Genomic DNA, 20,221 nt, shown 5'->3' with positions numbered 1-20,221 from the left:
GTATTAATTTCCTTTACACAATTTTTTACTTCTGGGCTAGGATGACCAGTGGAAAATCAAGTAGCTTCAAAAGCTACTTGGCTGGGGGCATCTTTCACAGCAGGAAGCCAGAAGACAAACGCCCCTTCCTATTCTAGCTCAAGTGCTATGGCCTGTTCCTTTTTTACATCACAAAAAAATTAGAGCTGAAATAATAGATTTGAGATCTTAAAGAGAAGAACTCCAGAATTATTTTTCTGGGGAAAAAAAAAGTTCAAACCTGTTACTGATTCACATTTTGTTTGATTTCCTTACTGTTCTTACACTAAATTAAAAAATGCTTCTTTAACACATGGCACAGAAATTTGACAGGAACTTTAGAAACACAGTCGAGTACTATGATTAATAACTCCAATCTAAGCTTGCTCCTATTACAGATAAGAAAGCATAAAACAAAAACAAAATGTCATCGCAAATTATAACCTCTCTGTACTCAAGATGTTACAGCCATTTTAATGAAATCAGATGTACTTTAAACTTATGGATGATTTTTTAAAAATACTATGTGCTGTGCTCAGTCGTGTCTGACTCTTTGCGACCCCATGGACTGTAGCCCGCCAGGCTCTTCTGTCCATAGGATTCTCGAGGCGAGAATACTGGAGTGAGTTGCCATGCCCTCCTCCAGGGGGTCTTCCCCACGCAGGGATCAAACCCAGGTCTCTTGCACTGCAGGTGGACTCTTTACCATCTGAGCCACCAGGGAAGCCCCCTGCTTCCATCCAATCTACATCCATAAGACATACCCCAAACTGATGAGGAAAAAAAACTTTTAGGGGAAAATAAGGCCCTGCTCTCCCCTAGCTGGACAAAGAGGAGAGTTGGCCGAAGCTGCAAATCAAAGACAGGAACTGAAAGTGGGGGCCCCCACTCTGAGCCGTGCCCACCCCCCAGCCAGCTGCAGGAATGCCTGGGTCAGCAGAGGCCAGTGAGCCTGGCTGCACCCGGGCAGCAGCAGAAGCTACAGGGTGTTCAAAACTGTATTTCTTACGACCCTGTCGCTGCAACTATGGGATGTCTCAGAAATGTTAAAAGATACTACTGTACTAATACCTTCAGTTCACATTACAATACAGAGTTTTATTTATTATGAAGTTTTATTTACAGCTAAGCCGGAAAACATCAATCTGCATCAGGAACATTTGCCTTTCTTAAACTAAACCATCTACGCTTGAAATCAACTGTAAAGACTTGGAGGCACTACTGTGCTACAGAAAACCGCTTTCTCAAGTGGAAGTGCATGGCGTATCCTGGGTTTGCCAGCTTCACCAAGCATCCGTGATATCACGGGGATCAGAGAGTCATTCAGTGACTTTATCTTAAAGATGGAAAGAAAAGTGCCTCTCCCCAAACGTGGTACGCAGGAGAGGGTGCTAAATCAAATGCAAACATCCAAAGACGACGCACTAGAAGCGACCCTGATGCTGGGAAGGACTGAGGGCAGGAGGAGAAGGGGGCAACAGAGGAAGAGATGGTTGAATGGCAACACCGACTAGATGGACATGAGTTTGAGCAAGCTCTGGGTGTTGGTGAAGGACAGGGAAGCCTGGCGTGCTTCAGTCCATGGGGTCACAGAGTCAGATACTACTGAGCGACTAAACAGCAACAAGAAAAGACAGTGGAAAGACAAAAGATACCTCAAGGCTCCAAACTCAAGAGTAAACAGCTTCTTCTTTTGCCTGACCAAGCAGAGATTTTAACACTCCTCATTCCCAAAATACACACCCACAGTAAGGCACATGACTCATGGACTGAAGAAAGCAGTGTGCCTTGGGACAATGCAGATGCTATAATACAGGAGCAAATTAAACCATCTAAGTGTATAAAAGTACTCCGAAGAGTTTGCCATACAAAGAAAGCTGAAGGGGTCATCTTGGAAAGAGTTCTGGACTTTGGGTAAGATAGGAAATTACCATAAATTAGCATTTATGAAGCAACTACAGTATGCCCTCACAGCATCCATCATTTACACAGGAGTCAGAATCCTCCTAAGGGGTGCTCCACGAGATGGCTATCACTTCCTTTACTTCCACTCAAATTTGAGTATGTTATTCTGTCTTTGTGATGTGTACCTCAAGATAGACATAGATATAAATGCAGGACCATCTATACATAAACACATCTCTCTCTCTCTATATATATATATGTATATAAAACATATCTGTGAGCCTGCATTTCCTAACTTATGAGGTGGGGATAAGATGAAGAACATTAAATGTGGAAGGAGAAATGGCACTTTTGCTGACTAGTTTATGGAGAATAAGATCACACACATATTTTGTAACAAATAAAAATGTAAGTGCATTAATACTTCATTCTTTCTGTAAGAAGGGTAAGGAATAAAGATTCTTTTGTTAACCAAAAACAAAAAATAGAGGGAAAAGAAAATCCTCAGGGCTGAAAAAACTGCCTTGAGGGAATTTCCCGGGGAGAATCTCTGCCTTTGTTCCCATCTGTACAACAGATGGGAATCTCTGCCCTTCGTTCCAGGGACACAATCCCAATGACAAAGAGGCAGGAGCTGTGGTTCACCTCCACTGTTATTGTAAACAGAGGGAAGAAAAGCGAGGCCTGATTGGTTTTTTGGGCTCCAAAATCATTGCAGACAGTGACTGCAGCCAGGAAATTAAAGGACGCTTGCTCCTTGGAAGAAAAGCTATGACCAACCTAGACAACATATTAAAGAGCAGAGACATTGCTTTGCCAAAAAAGGTCCATCTAGTCAAAGCTATGGCTTTTTCAGTAGTCATATATGGATGTGAGAGTTGAACCATAAACAAAGCTGAGTGCCGAAGAACTGATGCTTTTCAACTGTGGTGTTGGAGAAGACTCTTGAGAGTCCCTTGGATTGCAAGGAGATCCAAGCAGTCCTTCCTAAAGGAAATCAGTCTTGAATATTCATTGGAAGGACTGATGCTGAAGCTGAAGCTCCAATGCTTTGGCCACCTGATACGAAGAGTTGACTCATCTGAAAAGACCCTGATGCTGGGAAAGATTGAAGGCAGGAGGAAAAGGGGACGACAGAGGATGAGATGGTTGGATGGCATCACTGACTCGAAGGACATGGGTTTGAGCAAGCTCTGAGAGTTGGTGACGGAGAGGGAAGCCTGGCGTGCTGCAGTCCATGGGGTCACAAAGAGTTGGATACAACTGAGTGACTGAACTGAACTGAATTGATTGGGTTTCTGATAGATGGTAGTTATGTGCATTCTCCAAGGTGATAAATTACCTGGGCTGAACGCCATCTCTGGAAGCTTCACTTCGAAGACGATGCTGTGGGCGACGTCTCTCACCCCCTGCAGGGTGCGGTCCCGGAAGCAGACCACTTCCACGGACTGGAAACTGCCACTCCTGGTGTTGGCCCCGGGGGTTTATGTTTCGGTTTTTTCAAGGAAGGAAAAGAGAGAGCTCACGTAAGAGCTTCGGCAAACCCAGCTGGAGAGGATTCAAGTCACTGTAAGTACACCCCCCTGACATCCTTGGGGGAAAGAGCCTTCACCTCTGAGATTCTGAGCACATCCACATACGCTCCCTTTGTCCAAGAGTATAGAGGCTGGGTGTGGAAGGGGCTCTGATTTCTTTCTAGGTGAGTTTTATATAACGATTTCATATTGCACAGAAATAATTCTGACAAATGAATCTTGAATGCAGGGGGAAAGAAGCTCACAAGACATTAAAAAGAAACTCCAAGACAATCATGAGTTCCTCCGGTCCCCGTTCTCCCACAGGAGCTTACAGAGCGGGCCGTGGTGAGGAAGGCCAAGCCCACAGACTCACTGCCAGGATAAGCACGTGTAACCCTCTCCTTCTGGGGAAGGTCTACGATCTAGCTGTCTCCCAGTGGACATCGTTATCTAAGTAAAGCACACACAGACGTAAATACCCAAATCCTAAACCCACAGGAGCTTGTCTCATGCTTCCTCCCAGTCCTTAAACAGCCCTTTCAACAGTAACTCCTACTCTAACTTCTAAGTAGGAACTTAAGTTTTAACTTAAAAGGTCCAGCCTCTTTCACTCAACACTATGCTTTTTAAACTCATCCGTGTTGATAAGTATACCAGTAATTCACTCAGGCTGACTACAACACCGCATTCCATGGCAGTGAATACACCCCACTGTATTATCCATTTCGTTGCTCAAGGAGATCTGGGTTATTTCCAGTGTTAGGTTATAAAGAACAACGCTGCTATCGGCATTCCCGTATAGGTGTCTTGCTTGCATCTGAGGGTGCATTTCTGTGCTTTATGCACCTGAGAGGGAAACTGCTGAGTTGGAGACAATTTCTAACTTTGGGAGATACTTCCAAACACGTACCCAGTGATGTCTGAGGGTTCCAATTCATCCACATCGTCAACAGCACTTGATATTGTCATCTTTTTAAACTCAGTCTGGTGAGTATCTCATTATCTGGTGAGTGTGTGGTAGTATCTTTCATAACAGCATCTTGTTATCTTTATTAACGAGTACTGTCTTGTTATATTTTATTTCCTGGATGACTAACTATGTTGGGCATCTTTTCAAATGTGCACTACCCTCTGTTTTATTCAGTTTAGGGTCGGGAGAAAGGGAGGACAGTAGCAATAAGAAAATCCTTCCTGAACACAACTCAGCTGAAGTGGGGGCTAGAGAAGTTCAGGATGGGGATCCCCTGGCTGTGGGTCCTGATCTACCCTACGCTGTCTTCAGCGCAATACGATTGGAATCTGAAGCTCCGTAACAGACCTGCTTAGAGGGTCACCACCAATGGAAACTGGGTCATGACAGTGTACTGATTTGTTATCTGGTTTCTACATCAGCAATGAAAAAAAAATCCATTTGGGAAAACAAAAATATAGACAGAGTCAGACACAAGGTCAGAAACATATAGTCAAACACTGACAGAGACAGGCAGGCAGATGGACACATATACATACACACACACACATAAATACCATCTGTGGGCTGCCAGGACCAAAAAGTTCCTCAAAGGCCATCCGGGGTACTGCGCTAAGTTACAGGGATCGTACACGCCAATCGTTATCTGTGAACAGAAAAGACTTCGAGTGAGGCAGGGACCGAGTCCGATTCACAGCACAAACACTGCTAATCCCTCCCCTCTCCGATTAATTCAGTTGTGCAAAAGCATCAACTATTAGACACTTGGTGAAGGGCTGGAGGAAAGAGAAGAAAGCAAAAGGACCTCACACCTGACGAGAGAATGTCCTGACGGCTCGGGTTGTCAAATTCTTCCCTTCACCCGCTGTGAGGAACTAGACGTTTAGAAGGAAGGCTGAAAGGAAGACAGGGAGGGAGGGTGGGAGGGCAGCCAATCGCCAGGGCTCACAGAGAGAAGATCCTGTCTCAAAGAGATGTGGTCGGTGCAAACTGCTAATTTTCATGTAATGAGAAAAGTCAGAGAGGGGCCATTACCACTGTAAGGAAGCGTACAGTCAGACCAAGCTCAAAAGGTGAGCCCTCGATACTGCTCACCTGCACTTCCTCCCACCCCTCCCTCTTCCAGCTCCCCCCAGTCCTGCTCTCCATCTGGAAACACTGCCTGAACTTCAAACGCCGTGTTTTTAAGGAAGACTGTCCCCAGTGGAGGTCATCACGCTGTCTTCTCTGCTTCCTGATCCCTCTGTACATCATACAGGACAGCTTTCACTTTTTCTGTCTCCTTCCTCTCAAAAGACAATGAGGCCTTAATTTCTAAATACCGTTCTCCAGTAAAAGGAATCAGGGCTTTTTGGACACATGGGTAATCCTAGGGCTAGAGCAGGAAAAAAAAAGGGCTTCCTCGATGGCTCAGTGGTACAGAATCCACCTGCAATGCAGGGGACAAAGGAGAAGCAAGTTCAATCCCTGTGTGGGAGAGGAATGGAGGAGGAAATGGCAACCCACTCCAGGGTTCTTGCCTGGGAAATCCCATGGACAGAGGAGCCTGGTGGGCTACTGTCCGTGTGGTCACAAAGAGTCGGACATGACTGAGTGACCAAGCAAGCACAGCAGGGAACACAGAAGACGAGCCTGGAGCAGAGCGTACACCAGAAAGTGCTGAATAAACAGAAGGCCAGGGGCATTCAAGGGGCACCAGAGACACCTGAAAAGAGCTCTCAGTGCCCGAGGCTGGAACAAGGTGAGCAACGGAATAAAGAGCGTAGTATTAGATTATAACCCAACATATAAAATAAATACCTATGAGTCCATAATGACATAAATGAAGAGACGAATATTTGAAGGGGAAGGGACAAGTCTTCCTTACAGAAGGTTTCCAAGCAATATATGTAGATACAGACCCCCCAGGGACAGAGCTTAATCCTTCTCCACCCTGAGTGTGGGCTCGACTTGGTGACTCTTTCCCAGAGAAAAAATAGTAGGGATAATTTTGCAATATTAGAAAAACAAGGGAATTCCAGAAAAATATCTATTTCTGCTTCAATGACTATACAAAAGCCTTTGACTCCATGGATCACAACAAACTGGAAAATTCTTAAAGAGATAGGAACACCAGACCACCTACGGGTCTCCTGAGAAACCTGTATGCAGGTCAAGAGGCAATAGTTAGAACTGGACATGGAACAATGGACTGGTTTCAAATTGGGGAAGGAGTACGTCAAGGCTGTATATTGTTACCCTGCTTATTTAATTTATAAGCAGAGTACATACATCATGTGAAGTGCCCAGCTAAATGAATCACAAGCTGGAATCAAGATTGCCAGGAGAAATATCAACAACCTCAGATATGCAGATGATACCAAACTAATGGCAGAAAGTGAAGAGGACCTAAAAAGAGCCTTTTGATGAAGGTGAAACAGGAGAGTGAAAAAGCTGAATTAAAACTCAACATTCAAAAAACAAAGATCATGGCATTTGGTCCCATCACTTCATGGCAAATAGATGGGGAAACAATGGAAACAGTGGCAGCTTTTATTTTCTTGGGCTCCAAAATCACTGCAGATGGTGACTGCAGCCATGGAATTAAAAGACCCTTGTTCCTTAGAAGAAAAGCTATGACAAACCTAGACAGTGTATTAAAAAGCTAAGACATCATTTTGCCAACTAAGATCTGTATAGCCGAAGTTATGGTTTTTCTGGTAGTCATGTACAGATGTGAGAGTTGGACCATAAAGAAGGCTAAGCACTGAAAAATTGATGCTTTTGAACTGTGGCGCTGGAAAAGATTCTTGAGAGTCCATTGGACAACAAGGAGATCCAACCAGTCAATCCTAAAGGAAATCAATCCTGAATATTCATTGGAAGGACTGATGCTGAAGCTCCAATACTTTGGCCACCTGATTCGAAGAGCCAACTCACTGGAAAAGACCCTGATGCTGGGAAAGATTGAGGGCAGGAGGAGAAGGGGGGAACGGAGGATGAGCTGGTTGGATGGCATCACTGACTCAATGGACATGAGTTTGAGCAAACTCCAGGAGATAGTAAAGGACAGGGGAGCCTGGCATGCTGCAGTCCATGGGGTCACAAAGAGTCAGACATGCCTTAGTGACTGAACAGTTTCGCAGTGGAGAAACCTGGCCAATTCTACCTTAAACAACTGATCACGTTTAATACCACCAGGAATGTCATGTGAGTTTCAGGTAGCTAATACATGATGTTTCGACAAGGGCACTTCGCCTTTGGGGCACTCTTTCCAAAAATAATCCCAACTGATATAACCCCATTTAATCATAAGTAAACATCAGGCAAACCCAAACCAAGAGGCATTTGACCAAAATAACTGAACCAATACTCTTCAAAATTGTGAAGGTCACTAAAAACAACAGAAGTCTGAGGAACAGTTAGAGACCAGAGGAGACATGACAACAGAATGCAGTCTCCTGGATGGATCCCGGCATGAAGGAGGATGCGAATGGAAACACTGGTGAAATCTGAACCAACTCCAGAGTGGAGTTAACGGTTATGGACTAATGTTGGTTTCTCACTCCTGACAAATGTACTGTGATAATGTAAGGTGACAACACCAGAGAAAACTAAAATGGGTGAGGGTGGCCTCTGCACCATACTTCAGCTTTTCTGTAAATCTAAAATTATTCCAAGATAAAGGTCATTAGAAAAAAAGAAGAGAGCGAGCATCTACAGAGCAGGGAGTAGGTTCCAGGTCTCCATGATGAGTTCACAGATATACAGCATATACCAAATGAAGGCAAATGAACGGTGAAAAGATAGGAAGAAGAGAGGGAGCGGGGGGAGGGGGAAAGGGTGGTGAAAGGGTGGGAAGGAAGGTGGCTGGCAGAAACCGATTAACTTATTAGCATCAACTGTATTCAATTTTCCACCCCTAGTACCAGGCTAGAGGATGTATGGATGTGAGAGATGGACCATAAAGAAGGCTGAATAGCAAAGAATTGATGCTTTTGAACTGCAGTGTTGGAGGAGACTCTTGACAGTCCCTTGGACTGCAAGGATATCCACACAGTCCATCCTAAAGGAGATCAGTCCTGAATATTCATTAGAAGGACTGATGCTGAAGCTGAATACTTTGGCCACCTGATGCGAAGAACTGACTCATTGGAAAAGACCCTGATGCTGGGAAAGATTGAGGGCAGGAGGAGAAAGGGATAACAGAGAATGAGATGGTTGGATGGCATCGCTGACTCAATGGACATGACTTTGAGCAAGCTCTGGGAGATGATGATGGACAGGGAACCCTGGTGTGCTGCAGTCCATGGGGTCAAAAAAGAGTCGGGCATGCCTGAGCAAATGAACAACTAGTACCTGGCTAGTTCCTCCCTGATGCCCCCACTCTTTCCTTTCTCAACACTATAGGTTCTCCACTCAGCGATGTTTTAACCCTGGGATTCTCCTGGGTGAGACAGTGAGGGCATGGTCTGAAAGACCGTTTCCTATGACAAGCACGAGCACTCCGAGGAGGCCCCCGCCTCGCGCTCTCTCTGAATGGACACGCTACCTTCCGGGAGTTTTCCTGGTCCAGCTGGCCATCACCACCATGGGGGCAGGTTTTTGTTTTGTTCCCCCATATAGACGGCGATAGACGGCATCTGTCAGGCTGACTACATTTAATAAGGCATCATCGCTTCAACTGCACACTTAAAAAAATTTACCAAAGGCATTAATCACTTTGTTGTCCAGCAAGAAAACGGGGAGAAGGGAGAAGCTGGCATTCAATGACTGTACCATTGGAAACAGCTTAGAGAAGAGAATGGCCTGATAGTGGGCGGGAAAAAAAAGTGCTGGCTATAGCCCCAGTGGATATGGTTCTAATCCTGCCGCTACCTGATTCCAGGACCTTGGGGAAGGTCTTCCCTCGCCTGTAAAATGAAGTGGTAAAATCATTCCACCTCAAAGAAGTCCTTCTAGCTCCAGAATTATAAAGCGTTATAGGCCATTAAAGAGGGGAGAAAAAAAAAACTTACATAGGTTACAAAACAACACAGACTATATTAAGGTTCAATTTTACCTGGTGTCTAAAGGCTCTTTAATTTTTATTTGGGAAGAACCCAGACATATCAATCCAGAAAATACCATTCATACAGAGATGTTGCATTTCAATTTTCAAATACAACTCCATAAACCTGGGCTGTTATCAAATGTTCTGAGTTACTCTCATTTGATCTTCAGCAATTTCCTACACCTCTCTATGCCTTAAATTCTCATCTGTAGGGTCACACTCACCTGCACTTGGCACAGAGACCGAGAACAAGATAAGCACTCAACCAACGATAACTATAACCACAAAAATTCCACTGTAGTAAATTCATCGACCTCTTTGTTCAGTTCAGTCTATCACCGTTAGTTATCTACCTTCAGCTTCAAAGTTATCATTTCTTAGCTGGCAGAGAAAAAGGAGGGTAAGTTCTAGTTTAATCAAATATTCTCTGGGTCTAGGTTGCATCATCTGAAACTGTAGAGCTGAGACTAAATGATATTTAAATTATATAAATTAGAATGTGACATTAGATAGTACAAGTGGATGCTTAATTTCAAAAAATGAGCATATTTCTGACACTAAATACAAAGGCAACCAGGCAGGAAGGTAGTAAGAAAAAAAAAAATCCTTTTAGCTAAGACCAGGAAGAAGTTTCTTAGAGCAACCTGACCTAAAAATGAGCTATAGAGAAGGAATAAACCACTAAAGAGAAATTTACCACTTATTTATAAAGAGAGGTTAGCTCAAATCTGTTTTAAAGGAACTCCTCTACCCACAGGAGGCACGCCTAAGTACAAAGAGCAAGCGTCCAGAGAGGAAGATGACAGAATCCATTTGACACCACGCTGAGCACAATGAAATAGTCCTCTGATGATTCAAAAGTGACCCCAAAATCTTTCAGTCCTTTAGGAATCAAACCTGCAAGCTTAATCACTGTAGGATTCAGTCCAAATGAGGCTGAGCAAGCCAGTTTAACTATTTTGGTAAACAGACTTTGTAAATGGCAGTCAGAAATAACCATTGGCTAGGAGACCTGGATTCTAGAACTGGCTTTGCCACAAATTCATTGTGTGAACTTGGGCAAATCACTTCCTTTTACAAGAGAAATCAGCAGAAAGAAAATGTAATTGCAAAAAAAAAAAATCTGTTTAGAAGGTTTATGAAATAAACGCTCCTTTCTCCTTGGCTGAGAGCATACAATTCATTGAAGCTGTTCAGTGATAATCTGGCTACCATCCACCCAGAAATTTGCCGAAAAAGTACAATGAGAGAAAAGAAAGAGGGCAAAATTGCCAACTTGAGCGTCTGGAGAAATTTCCACACTGATGCCATAAAACAGGCTCATCTGACAAATGGCTGTCTATTACCCACACACTCAATGTAACAGGAAATGCACAAAGGGGATCATGTGTTTTAAAAGTATAGGAAAAAAGTTCCGAGATCTCATGCGTGGTGATGTCACCGATGGAGGCCATGATGTGGAGACCGGTGAATGAAGAAACAGCCCCTAACTCACAGTAGACCAATTACTGCTCCTTTGCTAGTGCTCTCGTCCTAAGACTTCACAGCCCCAGAACTGAAGGCTCACGCTGCCAAAATGACAAAATGTTTCCCAAACATTCAATCTCGAATAGCTGTCCTGAAGAAAGAATGAGACTCAAGCAAGCAAGCTTTCCCTGACGATGGGCGGTGGGGCAGCGTCAGCGGCTGTACCAGCATGAACCCCAGAAGAGCTGCAGCAGCGCCACCACCAGGACCCACACTGGAGGGCAAAAAGAGCTTAGACAAAGCCCATTCTCAGCCAGCCCGGTGCATATACTGCTCAGTGCTGCTCAGGGAACACTGCGAGCTTGAGGGAGACCGGCAGTCTGTGGGCAGTCACCAGAAGCAACGGTGCGGGAGCTGGCCCCCCAGGCGGGGAGGCCACCGGGTACTGGCCCTTCCTGGCTCCGTAGCCCGTGACTCCACGCACTGGAAGCCCAAGAGTGGCGGGGGGCGGGGGGCACGCTGGGAGAGCTGAGGCCACGGAAGTAAGCAGACACCACGAAGGCACAGCACCCCACCCCGAGAGCCTGCCATCGGACATCGGCCAGCGCACGACTGAGGATAAACCTTAACATGCCCAGCTTCTTAACCGAGAAATCCCACATCTAGAAATCTTTCCTAAGGAAACAAGTAATTCAACGTACAAAGAGGAAGGCAGGGAGGGTGGGATTTCAGGCATAAAGAAGCTCCTAATAGTGAGGAATTACGAGAAACCTAAATGTCCGAAACTTGAGAAATTCACAATGATACGTATTTAATTAAAAAGGATGTTGATGCAGAGTTTAATATTATGCTAAAATAAAACAGAAGGTAGTATAATCTGAGTCATTAGAAACTGCACAGGAGATTAAACGATTTTCAGTAAATGGAGTGCTATGAGTACCCATTGTGGGCCGAATAAACCATTTTATGGAAGTCAGTGGGGGGGGGTGGGTTTCTTCAAAGAATCATGAGTAAGTTTCACTCTGAAGAAACTGGGAAGAGAGGAGGCAGAAGGAGAGAAAGGAGACGGGAGCTCCAGGCATAAGCCTGCAGGGGGAGGGCAGTCAGCACCTCCGAGGGGAGCACCAAGGGAGCCGAGGCCGGATCCACACAGGGCCCGGCCACATGCGGTCCTCTGCCTGGGGGACCCAGGGACAGATCCACACAGGGCCTGTGCCACGTGGGGTCCTCTGCATGGGGGAACCTGGGGACAGATCGGCACAGGGCCCAGCCATGTGGGGTTCTGCACGCCACACGGGGGACCTGGGTTCTTAGAGCACAGGAGAGACAGCATTGCTCTGCCTCATTTGGAGAGTGACATGATCAGATCTGCTTTTCAGGGACTTCCTGGGATGATACGGGGACGGACTGGTGGGAGGCTTGAGCAGGCACACAGAACCCCCTGGGAAGCGACTGCGGGAAAGCAGATGAAAGATCGTGAAGCTCAGGCTGGGAAGGTGGCAGAAGAAACGCAGAGGTGGCAGACAGAGAGAAGTTTAGGAGGTGAAATCCACGGATATGGTGCTGGTAGAGGACAGAGAGGTGTCCAGTTGGCTGCTCAGATTCCCAGCCCTCGTGACCGGATAGATGACCGTAACGCTACAAGACGGCGATGCCCAGGAGGGGACCAGACTTGGGGTGAAGACCTTGAGTTCAACTCAGACATATTGAATTCGAGGTGCTGCAGAAGGCAGGCAGGGGGTTGGATAATGCAGGCCAGGGTCCAGAGGGAAGTTCAGGCTGGAGAAGGTGGTCAGTGGGGTTGTGGGCACCAGGTTTCCCAGAGGAGAAAGCAGACTAAAAGGAGAGAAACCTAGAGGGATTCCAACAGTTCTCCAGCTTCTGTGTGAAGATACCACGGCAGAGCTGACAGAGGAGCAGTGGCTTCTTGAGGGTCAAAGTCCCTGGTGAGAGGAGGAGGCACGAAATAGAGTAAAACAGGAAGCTGGAGCACAAAGGCAGGAATTCATGTAGAAAAGAATGCCTATTTCTCAAAGGACAGGATAAAAAATTTCAAGGAAAGTTCATGACTCAAGGAACACGAAAGAGGAAGTGGAATTATGTGAAAGCAAGTGAGCAGGGTTCACACCATGAGGCAGGAACAGGCTTGGGTGAAGTGAAAGCTAGGTTTCACAGACATCACATCTCCAGAAAGAAATAGTCACTCAGTCAGGTCCAACTCTTTGCGACCCCATGGACAGTCCCTGGAATTTTCCAGGCCGGAGTCCTGGAATGGGTAGGCTCTCCCTTCTCCAGGGGATCTTCCCAACCCAGGGATCAAACCCGGGTCTTCCGCACTGAATTCTTTACCAGCTGAGCCACCTGGGAACCCCTCATGTCTTCAGGGCTCTGCTCCAGTCCTGCTTTCCTGGGAAGTCTCCGTGCTCACCAGCCTCGCGCTTGTCCACAAGGATCAGCAGCTGTCTCCTCTCTAAATTCACGCACACACTGTGTGCCCGTCAAGTGTCTGGCATCAGGCTACATGTGGGGCCTGTGCTGTGGGGTGTAACACCGTCTCGGTGTGACAGCTGCTCATGGGCTGGTCAGGGATCCCAGTTGAGACGACCTGTGGCAAACCAGCGATGGCACGCGAGCCCAGTCGGTGCCCGGAGAGGGACCGCGACCAGCACCCAGAAGAGAGGTGTCAACCAGTGCCGGGACCCGCCAGCGCTTCCAGGGTGTGAACTGGGAAGGCGGGGGTGAGGCACTGGCCAGCGGCAGGAGGAACACCGGCTGGGCGTGACCTAGGGCGGGAAGATGGGGAGAAGACGAGGGGGGCAGGGGCGTCTGGAGGGCACAGCTTGGGGAGCAATCGAAGGTGAGGTGGGAGGGATGGGCAGGCACCAGGTCTGAGGAGGCCCTGAACGCTAAGCCTTTCTAACTCTGCCTTGAAGGCCACAGGGGCCACAGCGGGGTTTCAGGTAGCAGAGGGACATGATCTGATTGCTGCGTGAGAAAATGCATCCGGCAGCATGGCGGGGGTGGATGGGACCCAGGACCACCCAAGGGAGGTCGGCCGCGAGGCCACGAAGCTCCTGAGGGCCCACCAGTCTGTGCAGGTTCTGGTAATCCTTCCTAGAACAAGACTGGACACAGAGGCACAGATAAACCACCAAGTATCCGTGTCACTTCGCTGGTCCTTCTCCTCCGTGACTTGAATTTCTAGTGAACTTTCCACAAGTCGATGTCTCATTGCTCCTACAAGGGCTCGGATTCCACAAGAACAGGTGCAATCATACTTCACAATTTCTGGCTCACAGGAGGTGCTCATGACATGCGCGGAGCCGTGCCAGGCTTTCCTGAGATACGACCTTAACCCAGTGAAGGATGCTGTGTCCAGATTGGGTGCTGGTTGGCCTCTGGGTCAGGGGCCTCGCCAGCTCGCCCAGACCACTTCACAGGAGACGCCAGAGAGCTGTTCAGGCTTTAAAATCCGGCTGCTGCTGAGAAGGAGAGGAAGTGGACAGGCACTGCCCACCTGCTGCACGCTGGGCACACTACCCACGTCATCGCACTTCTTCCTTGTCAGCAGTGTCAGGGTAGAGAGGAGCCTGGCAGACTATACAGTCCACGGGGTCTCAAAGAGTAAGACACCACTGAGCAAGGACGCACACACAGGTGGTAGCGTCACCACCATGGACAGTGAGACCTGGGCGATGCAAGGGTGTGCGCATTCCCCAAGGCTACAGACCTACGAGGTGGCAACACTGGAAGCCAGACCTACTTGATTCCAAATGGCAAGCAGGGTCCACCTCTCCCCCAGTGACATGAGAAAGTGCATGGGCTTCGGAACCAGACAATTCAGCCGTTTGAGTCTCATTTTTGTCAGGGAAAATGCAGGACTTCCTTGGTGATCCAGTGATTAAGAATCCACCTGCCAAGGCAGGGAACATGGGTTCGATCCCTGGTCTGGGAAGATCCCCCATGCCTCGGGGCAACTAAGCCCGTGTGCCATGACTATGGAGCCCACGGGCCCTCAAGCTGGTGCTCCAAAAACAAGAGAAGCCCAGCGCAAGGAGAAGCCTGCCCACCACAACTAGAGAGCAGCCCCTGCAAGCTCAACCAGAGACCGCGGGCACACAGCAACGAAAGACCCGGCACAGCCAAAACTAAATAAAAACAGGAAACGCAGGTACTGAGAATACCTATGCCATGACGTTATTCCACGACAGAGCACATGAAAGCCCCCTTCAAACTGCCAAGTGCTCTGCCAACTGCTGCTCTGGCAGAGCCGCCCTCCGGGGGAAGACCACGTCTTCACCACGCACAATCTGAAGTCCAGCCGCTTTCAAAGCCAGGCCAATTTGCCCCATCTGCTGTCACAACGGGGCCTTGAAGCACCAATGAATGGTCTCGCTGCTGCTAAGTTAGCTACAGGTCTGTGAACCTGACTGGTGTGGGGCCAAGGGCAAGGACTATAATAAAAACCCAACCCTCAGTCATCAATCTGAAGAGGGCTCCCTCTGACAAAGAAAATGCTAGTGTAGGTGAGAAAGAAAAAATCTACTTAAAAAAAAGAGGCACCTGAAGTTCAGGCCAAGGAAGAGGCACCAGCGAGAGGCCCGTCTCATCTCAGCTCTGACGTCCCTACACGGTGACTGAAATTCTCCCACTTGATTTCAAACCTGCGTGATACTCATCATCAATATTTTATTTTTAATTTTCAGTGTCTTAATATGGCAAGGACAGCTTCCTATCTATCTCATCACATCTAAAAGACACTTACAGTACTCCTTCCCTCATTCAAAAGAGTTTTACTGAGGGCCTGAGGCGAGGGCTGGCACTACGTTGAGGCAGATACGTGTGGGACTCGGTCCCTGTCCTCTGGCAGCGCAGAGTCCGACAGCGCGAAAGGCAGCGTGTGCGAGGGAGTGAGAAGGGGAGTGAGGCGGGGGAGGCGGGGCCAGGGCGGTGAGTCCGAGGGGACAGGTCACACCCGAACACGAGAAGGCCTCTCCGTGGACGCAGGGCTTTGACAACGGGACAGATCTCTCAGCAGCCCCACAGGCAGGACCTACTTCAGGAAGACCAAACAACACGAGGGCAAAGACAGACACAGGGACACTTCTGGGTCTGTTTGCTTAGGGGGCTGTGGTGAAAACAGAGGAGCTTAGCGGGAGCAATGGCTCATGAGGACAACAGGGGAAGACGAGGCAGGAAAGCTGGCCCGGGGGCCGAGGGCCGGCGTCTTGAGCTCTTGCTCAGTGAGCGGCACAGGGAACGTGACGGGGCCGAGGGAGACCCCTGCGGGGTGGAGACCGTCCCCGACCAGGAGCGAGAGGGCCAGAGTCTGCACTGCCGCCGTAGCTCTGGCAATGATTAAAACATAGATAGAAAGTGTATCAGAAAGAAAAACTGAGGACGTGAGGAATCCACAATTACTCTGAGGTGCCACAGAGCTAAGAAAGCCTGGAGGAGGTCCTGATTTGGGAAGTGAAGGGGTGGGGGACAGTGAAGATGAGGAGATGTCCTGAAACCGTCTCTGGAAGGCTTAAGAAACCTAAATGAGCTGGAATTTCGCAGTGGTCTCTCATAACATGAACATCAGATTTCTTAGTGGATAATAAAATGCTCCTCAAAGTTTCTCTGACCTTTGCCCTTTGACCTGGGAAGAAATCGCTGTAGTGTTTGAGCGAGGAAACCAGCACCGTGGTCTCATCATACTTGATTAGGAAGTAAGGCAGCGCGGGGACGCCTTCAGTCTGACAGAGGTCATCATACGCGTGTTCCAGGGCTTGAATCTGAAATCAGGAAACACTGAGTTATTCTCCAGACAACTACTTACCTAGCTCTGAACTGAGAACAATTAACATACAATGAAAGATACTTTCAGGCCAGAAGACCGGAAGTGATTGACCACACCCCTGTTCCTCTTTTGCAGCAACCAAACCTAAGAGTGCCCCAAATCATACCAGCTCACTTTGAGACAATGCCTCCCATGTGCAAGCTGGAGTGTCTCAGACAGGAGCACACACAAATACTTTACAGCACCCTTAGCAATGATGGCTCCCAGTTCCCTAAGATGCCACCACAAAGGTTTAGAGAGGCGTCCAGACACTAAGCCTCACCTGTGATAAACAAGCATGAGTCTACCATGGATGGATTTCGCCCTGACCCCTTCTATAATCTTTAATAGCTCCCTTGAGACACGCTTTCTCTTACTTATCATACAACTGACTCATTCACAAAGCACAATTCAAGGCTGTTTGTAGCACGTTCACAGGAATTGGTCACAATAATTTGAGAACATTTTGTCCCCATTAAGAGAAACCTCCAACCCATCAGCACTCAATCCCCAGGCCTATTCTTTTGTTCCCACTTGTATTTCTCCTTAGAAAATTCAATCCACAGAACCACAACCTTTGATTTATCTTAGCAAATGAGCTTTTTAATTAACAAGGGCTCTTCCTGGCTTTGGATTTCTGGGCTTTAGCGAGCGACATGCTTCGTGAATTCAAGTCATCTTGACACTCAGTATCTGCCTCGATAACAATCAGAATTTGGGGGCTGAGGGTCTGTCTTCTACCAACATGACGGTTTTCACTGCTCTTCTGGGAACCACGTCTAATGACCTTATTATCTTCCTTAAACTGCAACGACTAGCTCTGTAGGGACCATCCTTAATGTAGAAGTTCTGCAACTTGGCACAAAGGAAGGAAGAAGTCTCCTCTTTGGTTGCAAAGACTCTCTCCACTGAGAGTGGAGATCACGCTCTGGCAAATCCCCATAGTCTTTCAAAGTGTTTCTGTAATTCCTCCCTACTGGCTCAGCATCTCAACACAGGTCACGAGGACCTGGACAAGTGCTGCTGACCATGCTTCAAACTCATTTACAAAACACTATGAGAGTAAGTCTGCTCCTAGTGCCATCTTTGGAGGATTCCAGAGACTGCCTCCTCATCCAGACAAGTGCAGGTCTGTCTTTAGAATGAGCCAGATACACATTTAAACCCAGTTTGATCTGCATTTTATTTGTTGATACCTGTTTTGGCAAAAACCATTGATCCAAGCCCACTGGCCCCTGAATGAGGGGTATACTCTCTGGAAGGCAGAGAGCGGGGGAGCAGAACCAGTAGTAGAAGTGGTACTTCTTTAGATCCTGGAAGAAACAATACAACATATCAGAATAGCACCGGTGATCACACGGAAATGCGCCTACTAACGTTAACTTCCCAACAGCTACATAAGACAGAAAAACTAATGCACACGAGAAATGACCAGCTTGTCAGAAATCTCCCAACAGAACTCATGACATACGACAGAAGCTCCCTGTTTATCTGAAATGTTCCCACACATTAACACTAATGTATCAGGATAGACATAATATATTTTATCGACCACTTGCTAATAGAAAGTATTCAATAAGTAACTGATGTTGTTGTCATCATTGTTTAACATATAAAATCACCCCGGGAGGTAACTATTATCAGCGGATTTTATAGACAGAAAACTGAAGCTTAGAGAGGGGTGGAACGCTTGAACATAGATACTAAGTGGCAGAGAAGAGAGCAGAATTCTACTTCCAAAACGTAAGCTCTTGTCCGTGGTACCAGGCGTACCCAGCGTGCCATCTGTGGAGGTACAACTTCCAAACAGTTACCACTCTTGTCACAACTGAATGAACTAAGCATGCTATTCAAGTTATTAGAACATGCTACGCATAACCTGAGATACTATAGCAGGGTTTTCAGGAATGTTGTATTGGTGAAATTCAAGTCACCAACTACGCACTTGCTGTGTACAAGGCAAAATGTTAGATACTCCGGCAGTAAGAAGATGAAGAAAATTCAGCCCAGCGCTCAGGTAGCTCAGTCACTGCAGGGAACAGAGATGAAACAAGCACATGAGTAGCTGGATGAGTCACAGAAGAGGTTCCAAGAACTAAGGTGCACGGACGATAGAAGAGGCTGTGCCTTCAGGGGTGTATGTGACTGCTCCCCAACCAGGGGAGGCGATAAGGGGCCAGTGACTTGTGAGGCTGTCCCCACTCAGGTCCAGTGTTCTCGTCTCTGAATTTCTGTAGCAGGTGTGGCCTGAGTCACTCATGTGGGAGGATCCTATGGTCATGTGGGTACCTGCCAGCTTCCCCACCAGCCTGTTACCACAGACCACTTTGTAGTTTATTTCGCTACTTGATATTTCCTCTTGAATCCTGCTAGGAATCAGGAGGGGATGGATGCTTGATGACTTTTCATCGAGGTATGAGTCATGTACCATAAAGGCCACCATGTTGGACTCACCTGGTGGCGTAGTGGGTGAGAATCTGCCTGCCAATGCAGGGGACCCAGGTTTGCTCTCTGGTCTGGGAAGATCCCAAGCGCTTGAGCGCCACACTACTGGACTGTGCCTCAGAGCCCGGGAGCCGCAACTACTGAGACCACGCGCCCTGGTGGTGGTGTGCTCCGACAAGAGAAGCCACTGCGGTGAGAAGCCCGGGCACCTCAGCTAGAGAGGAGCCTCCATTCGCTGCAACTAGAGGGAGCCCACACAAGGCAATGAAGCCAGAAGAAAGAAGTCACCACGTTAAAGATGTTAAAGCATGTTAAGTGGTTTTCTAGTATACTGACAAGGCTGTACCACCATCCCCACCAATTTCAGAAAGTATTCATTGCCCCCAAAAAGAAACCCCAATAGCAGAAACTCCCTACTGGTTTATTAGTTAGAAATACCATTCATAGAAACTCTCCATTCACCTCACTCTCATCCCCTGGAAACCCCTAGCCTACATCCAGTCACTATAGCTTTGCCTATTCTGGACTTTCCAAACAGATGGAGTCATACTAGGTGACTTTTTAAAAACAAACTTACACATAAACACATGTCCAGATGAAGAAGACTAGTCATTATAGCTTCCAGTTTTTATTTCTGCCACTAACTGATCAACTAAGGACAAATTCCCTTTAACAACAGCAAAGCAAACTGCAAAATGGAAATTAATAAAGTGTCTGTACCCTGGAATCCTAGAAAGAGCAGAAAGGAAAGAAAAACACCTCTAGAGATTTTTCTCTCTTCCATATGCTTAAATGATTTGTCATAACTGATCTTTAGCAAAAGGTTAAACGATTCAAGATGAAGGCCTTGGCCACTTCTAAGAGCTCTTATCAGGTCATCTTCAAGAGTCAAAAGGCTTGAATTTCTTAGGATGCTTTTCAGGATACAAGAGACCTCGATTACATCAAACATAAAGCCCTTTCTGTCTGACAGGTTTCTGAAGACAGAGACTTTTAATTTTTTTTAAACGCAGGCTAAGAACACTCAGTAGAAAGGGCAACAT

The 20,221-nt window shown here is 47.1% G+C and overlaps 1 protein-coding gene across 12 annotated transcripts in view; it reads right to left on the bottom strand.

Moving 5' to 3' along the window:
* Positions 1 to 20,221, bottom strand: part of ATG7 (autophagy related 7) — a 410,364-nt gene that overhangs the window by 250,906 nt on the left and 139,237 nt on the right. For all 12 annotated transcript variants that reach the window (XM_061128848.1, XM_061128859.1, XM_061128855.1 and 9 more), the window contains 4 exons: positions 17,930 to 18,046; positions 16,540 to 16,689; positions 4,968 to 5,056; positions 3,266 to 3,387 (listed from right to left, as the gene is read on the bottom strand). In XM_061128848.1, coding sequence (XP_060984831.1) covers positions 3,266 to 3,387; positions 4,968 to 5,056; positions 16,540 to 16,689; positions 17,930 to 18,046 — 478 coding nt within the window. The remainder of the gene's footprint in view (positions 1 to 3,265; positions 3,388 to 4,967; positions 5,057 to 16,539; positions 16,690 to 17,929; positions 18,047 to 20,221) is intronic.

This window comes from Dama dama, chromosome 24 (genome assembly GCF_033118175.1).
Source record: "Dama dama isolate Ldn47 chromosome 24, ASM3311817v1, whole genome shotgun sequence".
In the NCBI taxonomy this organism is placed as follows: Eukaryota; Metazoa; Chordata; class Mammalia; order Artiodactyla; family Cervidae; genus Dama; species Dama dama.
This window is presented reverse-complemented; position numbering and strand designations above follow the sequence as displayed.